This window comes from Helobdella robusta (genome assembly GCF_000326865.2).
Source record: "Helobdella robusta unplaced genomic scaffold HELROscaffold_66, whole genome shotgun sequence".
In the NCBI taxonomy this organism is placed as follows: domain Eukaryota; kingdom Metazoa; phylum Annelida; class Clitellata; order Rhynchobdellida; family Glossiphoniidae; genus Helobdella; species Helobdella robusta.
Window position 1 is genome coordinate 478,481 of NW_008705371.1, and position 17,532 is coordinate 496,012.

The 17,532-nt window shown below is 33.6% G+C and overlaps 3 protein-coding genes across 3 annotated transcripts; 2 read left to right on the forward strand and 1 right to left on the reverse strand.

Annotated features, from left to right (window-relative positions):
- Window positions 1-175: 175 nt before the first annotated feature.
- On the forward strand, window positions 176-2,567 carry HELRODRAFT_180964 (hypothetical protein; the record flags this gene model as incomplete). Its single annotated transcript, XM_009030244.1, has 3 exons — window positions 176-744; window positions 818-987; window positions 1,249-2,567. 3 exons carry the CDS (start codon window positions 176-178, stop codon window positions 2,565-2,567), a joined length of 2,058 nt encoding a protein of 685 aa, XP_009028492.1.
- HELRODRAFT_194092 (hypothetical protein) lies at window positions 2,544-8,217 on the reverse strand. Its single transcript, XM_009030245.1, has 6 exons — window positions 7,643-8,217; window positions 7,378-7,451; window positions 4,485-4,550; window positions 4,092-4,200; window positions 3,759-3,952; window positions 2,544-3,419 (listed from the first exon to the last, which is right to left on the reverse strand). Exons 1-6 carry the CDS (start codon window positions 8,210-8,212, stop codon window positions 3,296-3,298), a joined length of 1,137 nt encoding a protein of 378 aa, XP_009028493.1. The 5' UTR covers window positions 8,213-8,217; the 3' UTR covers window positions 2,544-3,295.
- Window positions 8,218-16,335: 8,118 nt separating this feature from the next.
- HELRODRAFT_88788 (hypothetical protein) lies at window positions 16,336-17,451 on the forward strand (the record flags this gene model as incomplete). The annotated part of the gene is made up of 1 exon (XM_009030192.1): window positions 16,336-17,451. The coding sequence occupies one exon, from the start codon at window positions 16,336-16,338 to the stop codon at window positions 17,449-17,451; it is 1,116 nt and encodes a 371-aa protein (XP_009028440.1).
- Window positions 17,452-17,532: the final 81 nt, after the last annotated feature.

The window sequence follows — 17,532 nt, forward strand, 5'->3', positions numbered from 1 at the left end:
GTAATTAAAAAGGTTTTAATTCATTCAATTTATGAAAAAGAACTTATAAAATATTAATATTTCCATAGGAACGCGTTTTCAGGTGTTCACATCTTACCGCCTTTGAATTCGCTGATTTATTTATTGAATATAATAAGATCTTTGTGGCAAGAAATTTAGATGACAGTCTTATAAAATGTCTTCATTCAGTTCTGACGGCAGCGTTGACGATGACGATGATGAAGATGTACATTCGAAAATTTCCGTTAATAAATCAGACATTGGAATTAATCAAAAAAATAAAAAACTTGGCATGATGCCAAAAAGTAGTACCATCAATTCAGAAATAGATGTTACCAATGTTAAAAATGTTATCAGCAGTGATGATAAATATAAAAGAGAACCAGATCTAGTGAGTTTACGTTCATTTGGAAGTGATTCGAGTCGAATTTTAATTGAGAAATCACAAAAGAAGAAAAGAGGAAATAAGAATTTACATGAAAACAGTGTGAAATTATCAGTTTGGAGCGATAATGATGAAGATCATGACGAAGAAACAAAGCAAGGAATGAAGCAAATTTCTAAAATTGTAGATACTGATGATGCTGGTTATGTGACAAAAGATGAAAAGCCCAAATACTATCGTAAAAAATCTGTAAAAATTGTGAGTTCAGACACAGGAAAATATTCTCATGAGAATGCATTCACATGCGAAAGCGACTCTGCCAAACCTCAAAAATCAAACTACAGTTCGAAGACTGTTTCGTCATCAACCGATACCGAATCATGTTATACGTCCTCCATCGAACACGCGGATAACCACTCCAATTCCCTCCAGGTACAAGTACCCGAGCACTTTTCACAGATGTGGCAGCAGTAGATCGACCTCCATCATGTCGCTCAAGTTGCTCGAATCTCTAGCAAATCGACTGCCTAGTAGTCTAAGATCCATCTCTAGATACGGATACGAACCGAGGCTGCTCTCTTGTGGGTCCTCTGAAAGAGAAGGTTCGTACCATATTTTCGTTCGTGAAATTGTGATTTAACTGTGATTTTTATATGCAAATCATTTTAACGTGTTTGAATATTTAAATGTTAAATCAAGACGTTTTTATTTGTTTGGTGTTGGTATTGTTCTTGGTGATAATATTTTGAAAATTATTATAATTCTTGTTGAAATTATTCTTCTCTTTTTCACGTTACCGATATGGAACTTGATTTTGATAAACATTCAACAATAAACACAAAATCAATGTCGTAATGAACAAGGACACATTTCAAGACAATCGGAACCACCGAGCAATCGTCATCAGCGTCACTCACGTTCATGTTGTCGCTGCCCTCCGAGAACAAAAACTATTTCAACCAACTGCGAAATCTTAAAATATTACGAAAAATCAGAAAAGCCGGTTCAGGCGACTGTCAAGAACAGATCCGTTTCATGTCAGAAATGGGTGGAAACTTCGGAGAAATCAACCCAGAGACCAAAAATCAAGCCGAGAAATGCCTCGATTCAAACGGCGGTCGCCACAACAAAAGACCACTCGACTCAAGCTGCCAGCAAAATGCGCAGTCGGATGACTGAAACATGTCTGAAGACGCTCAACTCAGCAAACAACGTCGACACAAGAAATAATTGGACCCAGTACGATTTCGGTCCTAACTATTTTGAAAATAATAACAATGGTAATAATTACGGTAATAGTAATTATATTATTAGTGAAACCAAAAATAGTGGAACAATTTGGGGTAGCAAGGACCTTTACTCGGATAATGACAATAAAAGATACGACAGTACTATAAACGTTAACAACTTTCATAGCAACAACAACAACATGTGCAACACACTTGATGCTTACAATAACGATAATTATAACAACAACAACACAAACGATTTCAATAACCGTAATTTTACTAACAATACGGACAACGTAAACTACCTCAACAATTACAACACTAACAATGGGAACAACAATATAAACAGCAACAATTACAACAACAATTACGTCGACAGCAGCTACAATCAAATATTGCAACCAAATTTTGAAGCGCTTTACATTGGTAACCCGCCAAACCACACGGCATATAATGATATAATTAAAAACAACAACAATAATAATGATAACAATAAACCTAATCATAATATAAATTATCATGGCACCAACGCTTACATGCCGTTAAACTCTTACGCCGGCCCCCCAAATGATGTTACTACCAATAAAAATAATAATTATTATTATAACATCAATGACATGAATATGAATAATAATATGAACAATTATATGAATAATCAAAATATTAACAGTAATTACATCAATAACAAGAATAGCGCTGAAAACGGCGCCATCTATATTGGACACTCTACAAACATCAACAACGACTTCTACCTCAAGAACAACAACACCAACAACACCAACAACAACAACAACGACTACTACCTCTACAGCAATGCCGACAACAATAACAACAACTTGAATAACGTTAACAACAATAATAATTCTTATTGTGGTTATAATTATACATTTGGCAACAACAACGATAACAACAACAATAAAAACAACCATAGCAACAGTATTTATTATCGCTAAATCAACTTGTCGATATTGGTTACATAGTGATGAAGATGTACAGTATTGTAAGCATTCTAGTGAATTGTTGGCATTAATCGATCTAAAATTTTCTGGAAATTAATCAATTTATTGATAAAATCATTATCCAAGTCCATCATGAAAATTGTTATCAACTTTTTATGAAATTTAAGCCTTGAGGTGTATTTATCAGTATTGAGTCTTTTGTCTTGAGCTTGGTTGAGTTCATATTTGATGGTAGCATCTATTTGTTTCGACAAACTCCCATGATGAACTTGGATAATAATTCTGTTCTCAATAAATTGAACAACATCCAAAAAATTTTAGTAAATAAAATTGAAGAGACAAACTTTAAATTGATTAATGCCAACAATTCGATAGAATTCATACAATGCTGTATAAAATATACAGCATATATATATATATATATATATATATATATATATATAATATTGAACAAATATATATATGTGTGTGTTTGTGTGTGTGTGCGTGCGCGCGTGAGAAAAAAATTAAGTAAATTGTCTTATTTACAATTACAATCATGGATATATATAATATATATATATCCATGATTACAATAGTTCTCTGATAAACAGATATGGAAAATTGTCGACCAAACAATTTAATTAATTCATGATTTTTTTAAATAGCATCAAATCACGTGCTTCAGTTACCTACAGTAATTGTGCAATAGCAAACGTTATTTATCGTATTCATTAAATAAATTATATGTGTTGATGTCTTATTTCGTTGAGCTGAAAAGTCAAAGTAATTCCTCTTGACCGTACGAAGTCGAAGACGTTCAATTCTAATTTAAAATTCACTTCAACTGAACCCTGCCACCATAACCTGGAATCGGTTAAACGTAAAAAGGTTTAGGTGCGGTGAAATTTTAAAATAATTCATCAGTCGCTCGCAAGTTAAGTGCGATTATATATAATTCTAGTAGTCTGTCTGTAAGCATTCATTGTTGGTCATGTCGGGCAAGTCCATCTTCGTCTTTTTTCAATCCTTTTAGAAAGAAAATTTGTCGCGTTGATAAGTAATTCAAGTGATTAAACAATTATCTGCTTTCTTATATCTGCCTGCCCTGCCCCATTCAAAAGAACGTACACCTAACAAGGGAACGAGTTCGGTGACATCTGTGGAGAAATAATTTAAATGACGGATACTGTGCTCTCCTTCGACCTGCCATTCCTCGTCTCCAGCAAGGCTTTCGTTTTTAGCCAATCAATTTCCTTGTAGTTCATTGCGCACTCATGCTTCGATCTTGATTGAATGACGTCACCAAGGTTGCCATGATGGCTTGCGGTGCTGCACAGCAAGGATCGTTGCGTCTCCGTACATGGGTTCAAATCCAGCTGCAGGTAACTTACTTTCTCCTGATTAGTGAGATGTGGGTGAACAATTGATTGTTGCGAGTGAATTAACAAAGTGAGAAAAATATTAGCGAGATGGTTGATGATATAAGTGAAAGTGGTTGGGGAGTTAATGTCGAGAGAAAATACTTTGTTGGCTAACCTTGATGAAATATTCATCTGGTCGAAGGTCCGAAAGATGATTGAAGGTGGTGGGCTCCCTGCTGCTCCTTACGACGCGGGGTGCCAACATGGGCTTCTGATCACAACAGCTGGGTGGGTGGGATGTTGATGATGTTTACCATGAAGGTGATGGTGATGTATGTGATGGTGACGACGATGCTGGTGACGAAAGTGATGTTGCAGACGAAAGTGGTGACGAAGATGATGTCATTAGGAAGAACCATGGAGTAAGAAGAAAAGAATAAATGAATAATATGCTTGATAGATGAGGCTTTACAAACGAACAGGTAAGCAAAAGAACGAATAAACAAAGTACAAACGAGTGGATGAAAAAAGAAAATGGCATATAGATAAATAAAAAATAATTTCCCACTTGTAGTTGTCGATGACGGCAGACGTCTGAGGTCTCCGTGATGGTATGGGTGGGTCTGCTCCCCCTATGAAACATGGAAAGAAAAAAAACTTCTAAACAAAAAAAAATACAAAAAGGTAAAACAAGTAGCCGGGATCATTATAAATATCATTTATTTAAATTAAAAAAAAGGTTTTGTTGCGTTGTTTGTTGATTTTTTTGTGTGTAAAATTTCCATGCCTGATCAGGAAGTACGCAAGTAGGTTCTCTACAAAATTCACGCATTAATAGTTTTCTACGTGTTTGTTTAATGACTGAATGTAGAGACTGCAATTATGATGTGAGTAAGTCTTAATTGATTGCTTTCTACAAGAGGTCAATATTTTTTTAAAATTGCGTCGTTGAAACGACTGAAAGTTGTGATAGTTTGTTTGCTCGTACATCATTCGTAGTCTTTCTTAATTCAAGAGTATCTGTTTAATAATAAGTGTGTGTGTGTGTGTATATGTGTGCATGCGTTCTTTATAATAAACTATAAAAGATTCTAGTTATGTGATGATTAATATATAAGATAAGATTTATAAGATGATACATATAAAATAACTGGTCACGAAGGTATTTCAAATATCCGATGAATAACATTGTTATAACCGCGAAAATGGTCAAATTGCGCTGTCAATTATTAATTTCATTAATTATGATTAATTTCTATTAATTACTATTATCTTTGCTATAATTGTAATCTTTGGATTGTGAGAATATCTGGTATGGTATATTAGCGAGGGAATCGCGGGGTTTTAGCAAGGGAGTTTGAAAAGAAGTCGTAAATGTGACTGATGTAGTTCCTTGGATTGGTTTAGTGTTTCTATTACTGTTAACATTCGAATAAACGTTCAGCCAAGTTTTCGTTTGAAGCAGTTGTGTTCATCTGTCGGAAATCTTGAACCTACAGAAAAGCGATAAGTTGACGATCGTTGGACACTGGTGTTGGAAATAGATCATTGATGCTATATCACAGGTGTCTGTGGTGACGACCGTCGAAGTTTACAAAAATATTAATTTCGGTCTAGGGTTTAAAGTTTTACACATTCCAATTAATTATTTGTTATTCAGAAGGTCATTCATTTGTTTATGCTTTTTGTTGTTTTTTCAATTTAATCCTATTATTTTTACAATTATTATTTTAAAATTACTTACAACTACTGTAATGTTATTTTTTACAAAAAAATTCTAGAATTGTTGGTAATCATCTCTGTAACAATTATGTCACAAAATTCTTTCTTATGATTATGACACAGTGTAACTTTTATTAAATGCTAACGTTGTTGCGATCGATAATGATATCGGCTGCACTTCTAATTATAACAAGCCCTTCTAAGAAGTCTCCTAATTAATATCCTGATCAGACCTAATTATTTGTTGTGGTTCTTCTTTATGTTGTTGGTGTTATGGTTATCTATTATTGTTGTTGTTGTTTTTATACCGTAATTTTCCACTTGTACACTGTCTACTAATTGTTGTTGTGTTTGTTGTTGCTGCTGAACCATTGAAACATTCATTAGTTTTATTATTTTATTAGACCATTATGTTCATCAGTGCTCCGTTTATTTTCAAGTTTTTTGTGAAATAATATTTAACTTCAATTGCATTTTTTAATTAGTTTATCCATTAGCTTAATACAGAACCCCAGCTTAATAAGAAATAAATTTTGATGACCTCATACATGGCTGTAACTATTTATTGCAGGAAAAGTTTGCGCGCACTGAACAGCCAAACTGCCAATAGTTAGTAGCCGTACATCAGTGTACTCCATGAATGTTGTATTAAAAGTACTCGGTGTACTACACGAATGTATCCATTAGAGTTAGTTGTCTCATCTCAGTGAATATTAGAAGTACAACGTAAATAGATAAATTATGAACAGCGTAATTATGTAATTAATTAGTCTTGCAGCTGTTAATTACTCTTCAAGTCTGGCTTGCCCCATTCAGCTAAGAAATTATTTTGTTTCGTCATCATTCAAAGAGGAGCATTTTCAAAAGTTCAGTTCGTGGTGGACAATTCAGTGGTCAGCAAAAAAAACCTAAAAAACTTGACCAAATGAGTCTACGATAACTTCGGGTTGCTGAGTGAGTCAAAGGCAATCCCTACAACATATTCATGATTCATCAAGCTGACAAATGAATAATGGAAAACCAACGAAATAGTTATTGAAACAAGAAATAAAATTTTCATTAAATGAAAAATAATTCAAGTAGATGAAGTCTCCAATGAGTAGAGCTGCACTTTTAATAGAATGTTCACACGGCCATAATGAACTTTGATGCCCTTGAAGAGAGCGCAGACGTACGAGAGTTCATGTTTCTTAACTCAACAATGAAATGTTTACGAAGCAACATTCTACATCACTGAAACAGTTTATCACGTCAAAGACATTGTATCAATAACAACACGATTAATCAAACGGTATATAGTTAGTCACCGTTAGACGCATTTTTAGCATGCAAATACTGATACCACCATCTATATATTCTCCATTTTATTAAACGGTTTTCAATTCAGCGTCACTTTTGCTTTTTACTCAAATATTTTTCATTTTAAACTCCAGAAAACGATCGACCGTCGATAAATTGAGACCATCATTATTAATTTATCATCAGTATCAATTTCACTGTTCATTTTATATTTTGTGGGAATTTATTCAGAATTTTACTGGAGACGTCTTTAGAAATTTGTGAAATTGTTTGGAATAAAACCAAAGTCCCAAAAGCACTACCACCACCACTACAACAACAACAACTACTAGCCTACTACTACTACTACTAATAAAAATAATGATAATTTATACATTATAGTTGCTACAAACAATCACCATTATTGCAATAATGATAGTGGAAAAAAAAGTAATGAAATACTTTCGAAATTGTCGTCAGAGTAGCAAAAGTCGTTGTAGTTGCCTGTCACTGTGGCCGCTTTCTGCAGTTGTGGCTGTAAAGTATAAAATTGTTTTAGGGCTGCCATCATCATCATATGCATCATCATTATCATCATCATCATTATATACATCATCATATACATCATCATTATCATCATCGTCATCATCATCATCATCGTTAACAACAACAACAACACATAACACCTCCACCATCACCACCACCATCGTCATCACCAACACACACATTTTTATGTGCACTACTTGGTCTCTTAACTTCATTAGCATAGGAATGGTACTTGTGGCGTAGGGAGCGCGGTACTGGGACGGATTTTTTGAGAAGATGTTGTGTCAGGTGGTGATTGCTGAAGTTGGTGGGGTTGTTTGCAGCCTCCCCATCATAACAACAATCGTCTCCACAGTTGTAGCCGCAGTTATCTTGATGGGTAGAAGGACTTTTTAAATAGTTGTAATATTCCGGTTTGTTGGCTGACGATGATGAGTTGTTGACCGAGGATTTGTTGGTCAAGTTTTCGTAGTACGAATCCGCATAGATATCAATCATGGGCTTTTCAGCTGCATGGTTTTCAAATGTACGATCTTCTCCAATGTTGGTCGTGAAGTTGTCGTTGTTAAGAAACTGCTGGACGCCAGCATCTTCAACGACGTTGACACAATTCGTTTTTTTGTGCGGGGAATTATTTGAGGAAATCTTCCTGGAGTCACCGGGCGATGACATGTTGTAAGAAATGTTGTTGCACGAATTCCTGATGGGATGCAGATGTTCAATTGATCTCTTTCCTTTGGTGCTCGACATTTTCAGGGAACCATGCAAAATGTATCGCGACGTCATTAAGTTTTCAAAATTCGTGTTGGTAGTTTTATTTTTTGCTGGTAAGGGTAGAGGTGGTAAGTGTTGTTTGATGATTTTTGTGTTCTGGTGATTGTGATGATGATTGGGAATGGGAGGGACAGTGTTAAGCAGCGTGCAACTGGACAGAGTGTCCAACTGTGGCTGGAGTGCCGTTGCAGCCTGCGTGTCGGAAGTCGAAAGGTTCTCGCTGGCGACCTTAAGGTAGTTGTTTGATTGGTCATCGAAATTATAATAATTTTTGTTGCTATCGTTGTTTATATTTGTGTTGTTTGCAAGTTTTCCACTGGAACATGTGTTCAAGTGTATGTATCCATCTGTTACCTCACTGCATTCTGTCGCTGGGACAAAAGTTGTTACTAATTGTTTGAAGTCGATCAAAATTGTTTTTGGTTCATCAAGTTTGGAACCTAGTTCATCAAGTTTGGAACCTAGTTCATCAGGTTTGGAACCTAGTTCATCAGGTTTGGAACCTAGTTCATCAGGTTTGGAACCTAGTTCATCAGGTTTCATAGGCACGTGTTCCACAACCTCAATTTCATTGTAATAATCAGCTTCTGTCAATTGATCAAGATCGACATTTTTGATGTCGACATTTTCGTCACAAATTTTTTTGCTTATATTGATTTTATCTGAAAATGTTGTAGTTGTTGCTGTTGTAGCTGCTTTTGTTGTTGTTATTGTTGCTTCTGCTGTTGTTTTGGTTGTAATATTTTTGTTGCCAAGTGGAATCGCGGTTGTTGTTTCATTGATGAATTCGTTGTTTCGTTCCTCTGTTTTATCAGTGGTTTGAAAAAATTTAAAAATTTTATTGATTAAACTATTTGAAAAAAACAAATCAGAAAATAAATGATAGCTTGTAAGGAAAATAAAAAAAACAATTCAAATCAAAACAACGAAAGTTAAGAAAATCTGAAAAAAGATCAAAGGCAAATTAGGGAGATGCCAGAACGTACATCAGAAAAAGATACTAAATATGCATAAATATTATGCAGATGCATGGAATAAATCAACTATAAAATAATTGAAATGAATAAATTTTTGAAAAATGAATAATTATTTATTAATGAACTATAAAAATGTAAAAATTATAAAACTTTGTGAGTTTTATTGTTCACGGAAACTAAAGAATGAGGCCAATATAGGTATTATAAGTATATGACGCTTATTAATTACCCCTGTTCGATTCATGAGCTAATGCGCAATCCACTTGAGCCTCAATACTTTTCAATAACTTGCAGTTCTCATGACAGTCAGACAGCGTGGAAGGATCCAACGAGTGACAAACTCTGAGGTGACTGCCTCTCAGGTTGTCATCAACTTGGTTGTTGTTGTCGTCGTCGTTGTTGTCAGGGTTGTTGTTGTAATGATTACTGTTATTGTTGTTGTTGTCCAGTAAAGTTGGATCAAGAGAGATGGACGTTTGGGGGTGCTTCTTCTTATTACCTGGTTGTGTAGTTGTGTTGAGATTGTCAGTGAGTTCAGTTCTATTCAGATATTATCTGTTATTAAATCAACTGTAAAAAAGCGAATATATAGTAAAACTTCATTATTATGGACTTCGTTATAAAGTACACGCGGATATAAAGTACGAAAGTCCCAACATTTTGCATGCTTTTTTTGGAGGTTAAACGTACACAAATATAACGAACTTTCAATAAAAAAAATTCGTTCAATCCGTTTATATTAAACCACATTATATTCATTTATCGTATTCTTATATGTCAACTCTAATACTTATAAACTTTATTATTCTTTTATTTGCAAATATAGCAAACTTTTGAATAAATTAGTTAGCAAAAAGTTTTTTGCTGTTAAAGTCCAAAATATTTTGTGTTGGTTAAAACGAACCTCTGACGGATATAGTGTACCAATTTGACCGGTTCATAGACGTACGTTATAACGAAGTTTTATTGAATTTTCTTGAAAATTTAGCCGGCATTAACTGTCTAATTGCGTTTCGTACGTTAAATCAAGCACGCGCTAAGCAAAAAAGGAAGGTGGCCAAGTATTTCTCCAGTCTTTGACCTCCCGTCAAAGTTGACTAGATATTTTCAATAACTTTAACAATATTGTTGATGATATCAACACATTATGTAAAATAATCACTTCTGGAATTGTTTCTACGTTGGCACAACTTTGAAAGAATTGCAGCCTCGTTTTTAAAACAATGAATATATATAATATATAATATATATATATATATATATATATATATATATATATATATATATATTGAAGATATAATTAATTTATATTTATAAATATGTATAAGTTATGATTCAAAATGTACCTAATGATAAAACATTAATGTCACAAATAAATTATCAAATAATGGTGGTGGTGAATGTCTATTTTTAAAATTGTACTGTTGTAAATCCAGACTTCAATAATTTTAAATTGTGGATTTATTATTCATAAATATAATTATTAAATATTCTTTACTATAAGCACAATGTAAATATTATTTCGTTAGTTATATCCTACACTTCATATATACATTTTTTATTTTTATTTTTTTTTATTAAACATAAGAAACAAAGAAATAGAACACCAACTATCTTTTCTACGCTTTCCACTGCTGGTGAATCTGTGCAAGTAACATTTCACTCTGTTCATTATTTCTGTTCTTTTTCCTGAAAAAATGCAAGAAAAAATCATGAAGAATTCGGACAGTATTGAAAATGTATCACAACTTGAAATCGTCAATTAAAATGACTGACTTCTCTAAATTACAGAGCTGTCACTGGTTGGAGTACTAACGATGTATGTGTGTGGATGTGTCGGTTGGATGTGTCGGTTGGAACGTTTGAATGTGGATGGTGGGTGTTGGTTTGAATGAAGGTTCAGCTCTGATGAAAAATGAATGGGTTGTGTTTGTTTATGAAGGATGATATTTATTAGGTTTGAATTGTACTATCCAGCTATATATATATATATATATATATATATATATATATAGTTTGATATGTGTGTATATATATATAAATATTTTATATATTATATATATTGCCCTAAAAATTTGTTGGGCGTATATATTTATAAATACGTATAATATATATATATATATAATATATATACGTATATATAACCATATATCCCGCAGTATTTCGGTAGTTTCATAAACGGCCTGTATACACATTCATGCATATGCAAGATAATTATATGTGTATTTATTACGTACGCGTGTGCATTGCATATTGTATGCATGTTGTATGCATGTTGTATGCACGTGTGTATGCAGTGTGCATTTGTGTACACATTTAATAAGATGGATGTTGTAGTTACTAAAGGTATTTAAGTAGCTTCTCATCATCTATTTGTACGTAGCGTGCAGGCGTTTTTAATAATCCTTTGTAACACAAAGATTGGAACGATAAGTGATATGTTCATTCTGGAAACCCCAATCTGCACTGTATTAATAAATGTGCGATGCAAGACATACACATGCACACAAACACTAAGGCACACGCACATATACAAACGTATGCGTACATATACGGACTTACACTACATATATATCTACAAACATGCACACAGACATGTACACATTATTTGAACATAAAAGGATGATCGTATATAAATAAGATGTTAGCGTATGATGGATGTGACGTGTATGTGGTTGGTGTGGATGAGGAGGAGATGAATGTTATGATGATACAGACTCATGAGATTTGATGGTGACGGCGATGATGACGCTGTAATGATGGTTCTACGTTATTGGCTGATATTTGCGTGTGGCGCATTTGTTTTTTAAAGTTTTATTCGTTGACACAATTGCCTCTGTCAGAATTATTCTCATCATGGACATCCAAAAAATTACCATTCGTCGTCGTCATAACCGCTATATCATCATTTATTAACATTTATACTCACCGCTAACTCCGACTGTTGATCATCTTATTTTTCATCCTTCCAATATTTCCAGCATGGCTATATACAATATCAAAAGCTGTGCGAACATCCATCACACCCATATATTCATTTGTTTGTCTTTATTGAAAGTTGAATCATTGAAAATGACTTTCACAGGTCTGATGATAATGGTCTGTTTTTTTTAAATGCCTGTTGGTGGAGTTGTTGTTGATGACGTTTTTTTTTTATAGCTATCAGAATAATTGATTGAATGATTGATTGTTGATGTCTGAATGATGGCTTGTCTGTACGGCAGAAAACATGTGATGACGTGTTGTGGGTAGTGGAGAATCTTTCCAGGTGTTGGTTCTACCTACTCGTGCACTCCAGTCCAATAAAACATGTCACCTATAATATATGAGTAGCAGTTTTCTGTTGAATGATTCGATCATTTAACGTAAACCTTCATCCGTCTGTTACGATGATGAGATGAAACAACAGTGTGATGTACCTATGCGAAGCTGTTTGCAAGGACTTGCTTATTTGATATGAGGAAAAGTTTTGTGTTTGAGGTGAGATGAGGTGAGATATGATGTGATGTTATGTAATGAAATGTGATGCAGTGATGATCTGACCAAACACAATACGATAAAAATATTTTCGAATTAATGCTAGCTGTCACCTCAATTTGGTTAATGGAATGAATGGTTGATATGTCCCGATATTTTATTCGCTATCAAACAAAATTAAAAGACCGGAGGAAAACGTTCATACTATCGACTAACTTTTTAAGAGTGGCCACCTTGCAAAATTGTAACAGAAAGTAATTTAGTTAAAAGAAATAAAAGAAACAGGAACTTTTGCAGATTATCCTTGAAAAATTAAAAAATTAATTGTGGTTCAGTAAAATGTTCTTCAATTGGCTTTTAGATGTTGATAAAACTTTAATAATTAAAACACACGAATCCGCGGTTCATTGCCCAAAACGTGTAAATGTGTAAAAATAAGATATTCGTTTTAGATTTATCACAGTGTATGCTTTTGCGTCTGCCACTCAAGTCAAAATTAAAACAAAATTAGAAAAATTGTCGGTAACAATCCAACGTAATGTTTAAAAGAAATGGTTGCAAGTTGAAAGCATTTTCGGTGGAGCATTAGATTCGAGCAGATGATGGTCCTCCTCATGGCTTCCTTCATCGGCAGTTGTAACAGTTGTGTCTAGGATGGATGTGCAGATGTACAGGCGGATGATGTTGCCGTAGCGTAGTCGAGGGAGATAAATTGAACTGGGCTGGGCAGAAGTCTCAATGCTGTACGTCTCGGTAGGAAAAATTTTACTCTGTTGATTGCGCCCATTGATTTGGATATCAATCAGTCTACCTTACAAGGGTGGGTGAACTTAATGAGGGGTAGAAGATGGTTGAATAATTGGATAGATCGAAGAATAAACAGATATGTGGATGGGTGAATGAACGGATAGGTGGATGAGTGAATGAATAAATTTATAACGAAAGAAAGTGCATATTGGATGAAATACTAGTTTGGATATATTAATAAGACATTTATTTAAATGAATGGAACTTATAATTATAAGGTTCCACGTTCCACTTTTCAACGTACATAAATAAATACACACATACGTTCATAAATATACACAACACACACGACACACACATACATATACATATTTGCATTCACACACACACAACACACACATACATATACATATACATATTTGCATTCACACACATATATACAGACCCACATATGACACATACAAATATATGCCACACATTCTTATATATATATATATATATATGTTGGTAATAGACCATAATTTTTACAATATTCTATAAATTCTACTAACGAATGCTTTGGCCTAATCATGGACCACTAAGATTCATCATGTCTCCAACTTTGAAGATCAAACCGACTGTGTTGTGTATGTGATGTGGAAATGTATATTTATGTTTGTTTGTTTGTTTTTGTATATGTGTGTGTTTGTATGTAAGTTTGCATGTTTGCATGTGTGTATGAAGATGTAAATGTTTATAAATGCGTATAAATATTGTAAGAATACTTATGTTTGCATGTTTGTTTTGTAGTGTGTGTGTGCGTGTGTGTGTGTGTGTGTGCGCGTGTGCGTGCGTCTTAAAGTGTAGAATGCAGATATTGACGAAAGATATAATTTATAGGTGGTGCAATCGCGACAGATACTTTTGTATTTTATATTCGTGTTTATGTACAACAAATACACATTGTTACTTGTATGACCGATAATATGGGAAGTACATATAGTCCCATGTTCACATGTTGAACTGTTTTGTCTTAAACGACCTCATTAATTAAAATTTTGATGTCATTCATCTTTTTGAGGTCTCAAGTGACATGAAGTGGTGCATTTTAATGTGATGTGTTGTGATGCGATATTGTGATGAGGTTTGTTTTGATGCTGTGATGGGATTGTTTGTTTGTGATGAGATGTACTGTTTTGATGTTATTCGTTTTGATGCCAAGATGTGATATGTTTTCCTGTGTTTTAATGTAATTAAATTATTTAAAAACTTGGTAATGTTAAAATTCAACAAGAAGAACGTGCCACTGGTAAAGTTATGAATGCATGTAAGTTGTCTGGTGAGCCGTGCTAATGTTGGTAAGAAAGAAATGATGTTGACATTAGTATTAACATCTTAAACATTTATGTTCAAGGCTTCCAAAACGTTCCATTAAATGAATTGCCTTCGATTTATTGTAAATGTGTTATGAAGCAATAAATTTGACTTTTGATAGCTCGAATGTACTTATACTTTTAAAAAGTTGTTATTTTTTACGTAAGTTATTTAAGTGCTGAAAGTAAGTGCTTTATACAATACTGGTGATTTGTGTTGAGAAGTGATCTGTTGCTTTGTAATTTGTTGTGATGTGATTTGTTGTGATGTGATTTGTTGTGATGTAGTTTGTTGAGATGTGATTTTTTGTGATGTTATGAAGTTATGTATGTGATGTAGTTTGTTATGATGTGCTGATGTGATGTGATTTGTTGTGATGTCAGTATGTATGTTGTGACGTGTAAGTGACATAATTTGTTGTACGTAAAGTGGAAATCACCAAAACCAAACATAGCACACTTCCTTGTTACAAGTTTGCTGTCAAACTATACTTTCAGCTTTCAACTGGGCTATGGATTCAGATGGATTCAACAAATTGGTTTGAAGATGTGTTGCATGTTGAAATATGCGATATGATGAGTTGACTTTTTTCTTATTTCTCTAATATTTAATAATATATCAACATTTTCTTACATAGTAAAAAATTGTAACTTATTTATTCTATGCATACAGTGGTTCAGTGTTCTTCGGTTGTCATTTGACAACTTTTTCACTTTTAACTTTTTCTAAAAACAATGAAAACAGCAGATGTTGTTGCCGAGTTTTGTAAAGTTTCGAAATGTTTTTAATAAAGTGAAATACAAACGTAACTTTTTATTCAATTGCTCATATGGTTCTTTAAAAATGAGAAAAGTTAAATTTCAACTGAAAATTTTCAACGAATTGAACTTAACCCCGTTTATAATAGGAAACATCCCCCAGTTAGGCAGCTGGGTCTTGGAAAATGCGTTGCCGATGGTTAATGAGCAGCGTACAATAGATGGCGACAAAGAGTTGTGGAGTTATAATTTGGTAGTGTCCGACCCAGATGACAGCACTAATGCCAGCAATTCAGAAATTGAGTACAGATATTTTCTGGCCAACAATGTTGAACAAAACTCAACAACTGCAACCAATCATTCCGTACATAATGATGTGTTTACATATGAAAGTTTTATCAGGACCATAAAGAAAGAAAAAATAATTTTTGATGAGTTTGGATTTGACGGTGAAAGGTATCTGATCGATAAGAACTGCCTCAACAAGGAGTATGAATTTAAATTAAAATTCATATCCCCACCTGTTTCATTTAACCAGAAAGATAATTTTGCAGAATGTTTTGTAAGATGTGATGTTGTCAACACAGACAACGATGTTGGGGAGATCACATCTCCAAGCAACATAGTGGTCACAATATTGAATGGACTCCAAGATGCTCTTACCAATCAACCCAAATATGGTACATTGCTCAGTTATAAAGATTATTCTGTAATGTCAATCCGTGTGAAAAACAGAAAACCTATATTTCGTTTGACTTTAATAAGCAAGATAAAATTATTTAATGTGATGAATGAAAACTCTCATGAGATTGTTGGAGTTGTTTTTATAAATCCAGGTCATGACAAGATTGGATTCATAGATGCCTCTGTTATATCATTGGTAGGCCACTGCATTGGAACATGGCCTATAAGATATTTATGCATTGAACCTCTACCTAATTCAAGCAACAATTGTAGCATCTTAAAGTTGCTCAACTCAAAGATTAATTACTTTGGTTTAAAAAAACCACTCTTCATTGGTCACAGGGGTTCTGGAAGAACATTCTACAATGGCAAAAAAGTTAATAACATCCTTGAAAATACATTGGATTCATTTAAAAATGCATATGATAAAGGGATAAGAATAATTGAATTTGATGTTGTTCTCACAAAGGAAAACATCCCAATTGTTTATCATGATTACACAACGTGCATTCGAGTGACAGCTGAATCAAATTCCAACATCGTAGAAAAACTTCGATTGCCGTTGCAAAATTTGTCATATTCAGATTTGTCAAAATATGATTTTCAACTTTGCAATGATCCAGATGCAACTAAGGATCCATCTCTTTATAAACTTGGCAATCTCTTTCCTAAACTTGAAAGTGTTTTTCAATTTCTTCCAGAGGACATGATTTTCAACATAGAAATCAAATATTGCATGAAAATGAAAACTGGAAGCTTAGAAGATGACTTGTGCTATGTTGAAGAAAGAAACATCTTTGTCAATTCCATTCTTGAGGTTTCATTCAAAAATGTTAAGTCTAGGAAAATTATGTTTTCATCATTTGATCCAGATATCTGCTGTATGTTGAAAGCTAAACAATCTTCCTTTCCTGTCATGTTCCTAACACAGGGTACTGGAATTTATAGTGATTTCAAAGATGAAAGAACTCTCACAGTTGATAAAGCCATTAGTTTTGCAGTGTCTGAAAGTCTCTATGGTGTTGTTCCTCATACGAAGCACATACTATCCAATCTTGCATGCATAAAAATGGCTCATGAAAAGAACTTGCACATCTTCACTTGGGGCGATGATAATAACGACGTTGAAACAATTAAAACGTTGATAGATAACGATGTTGATGGCATTATTTTGGACAATATTAGTGTTGTTAACAAATTTAACATGCATAAATTATGATTTTTCAGATTTTGTTACATTGGTTACTTAACTTTCAAATTTTGCATCGTCGAATTATGTAATATTGGTTTTTGTGAGGTT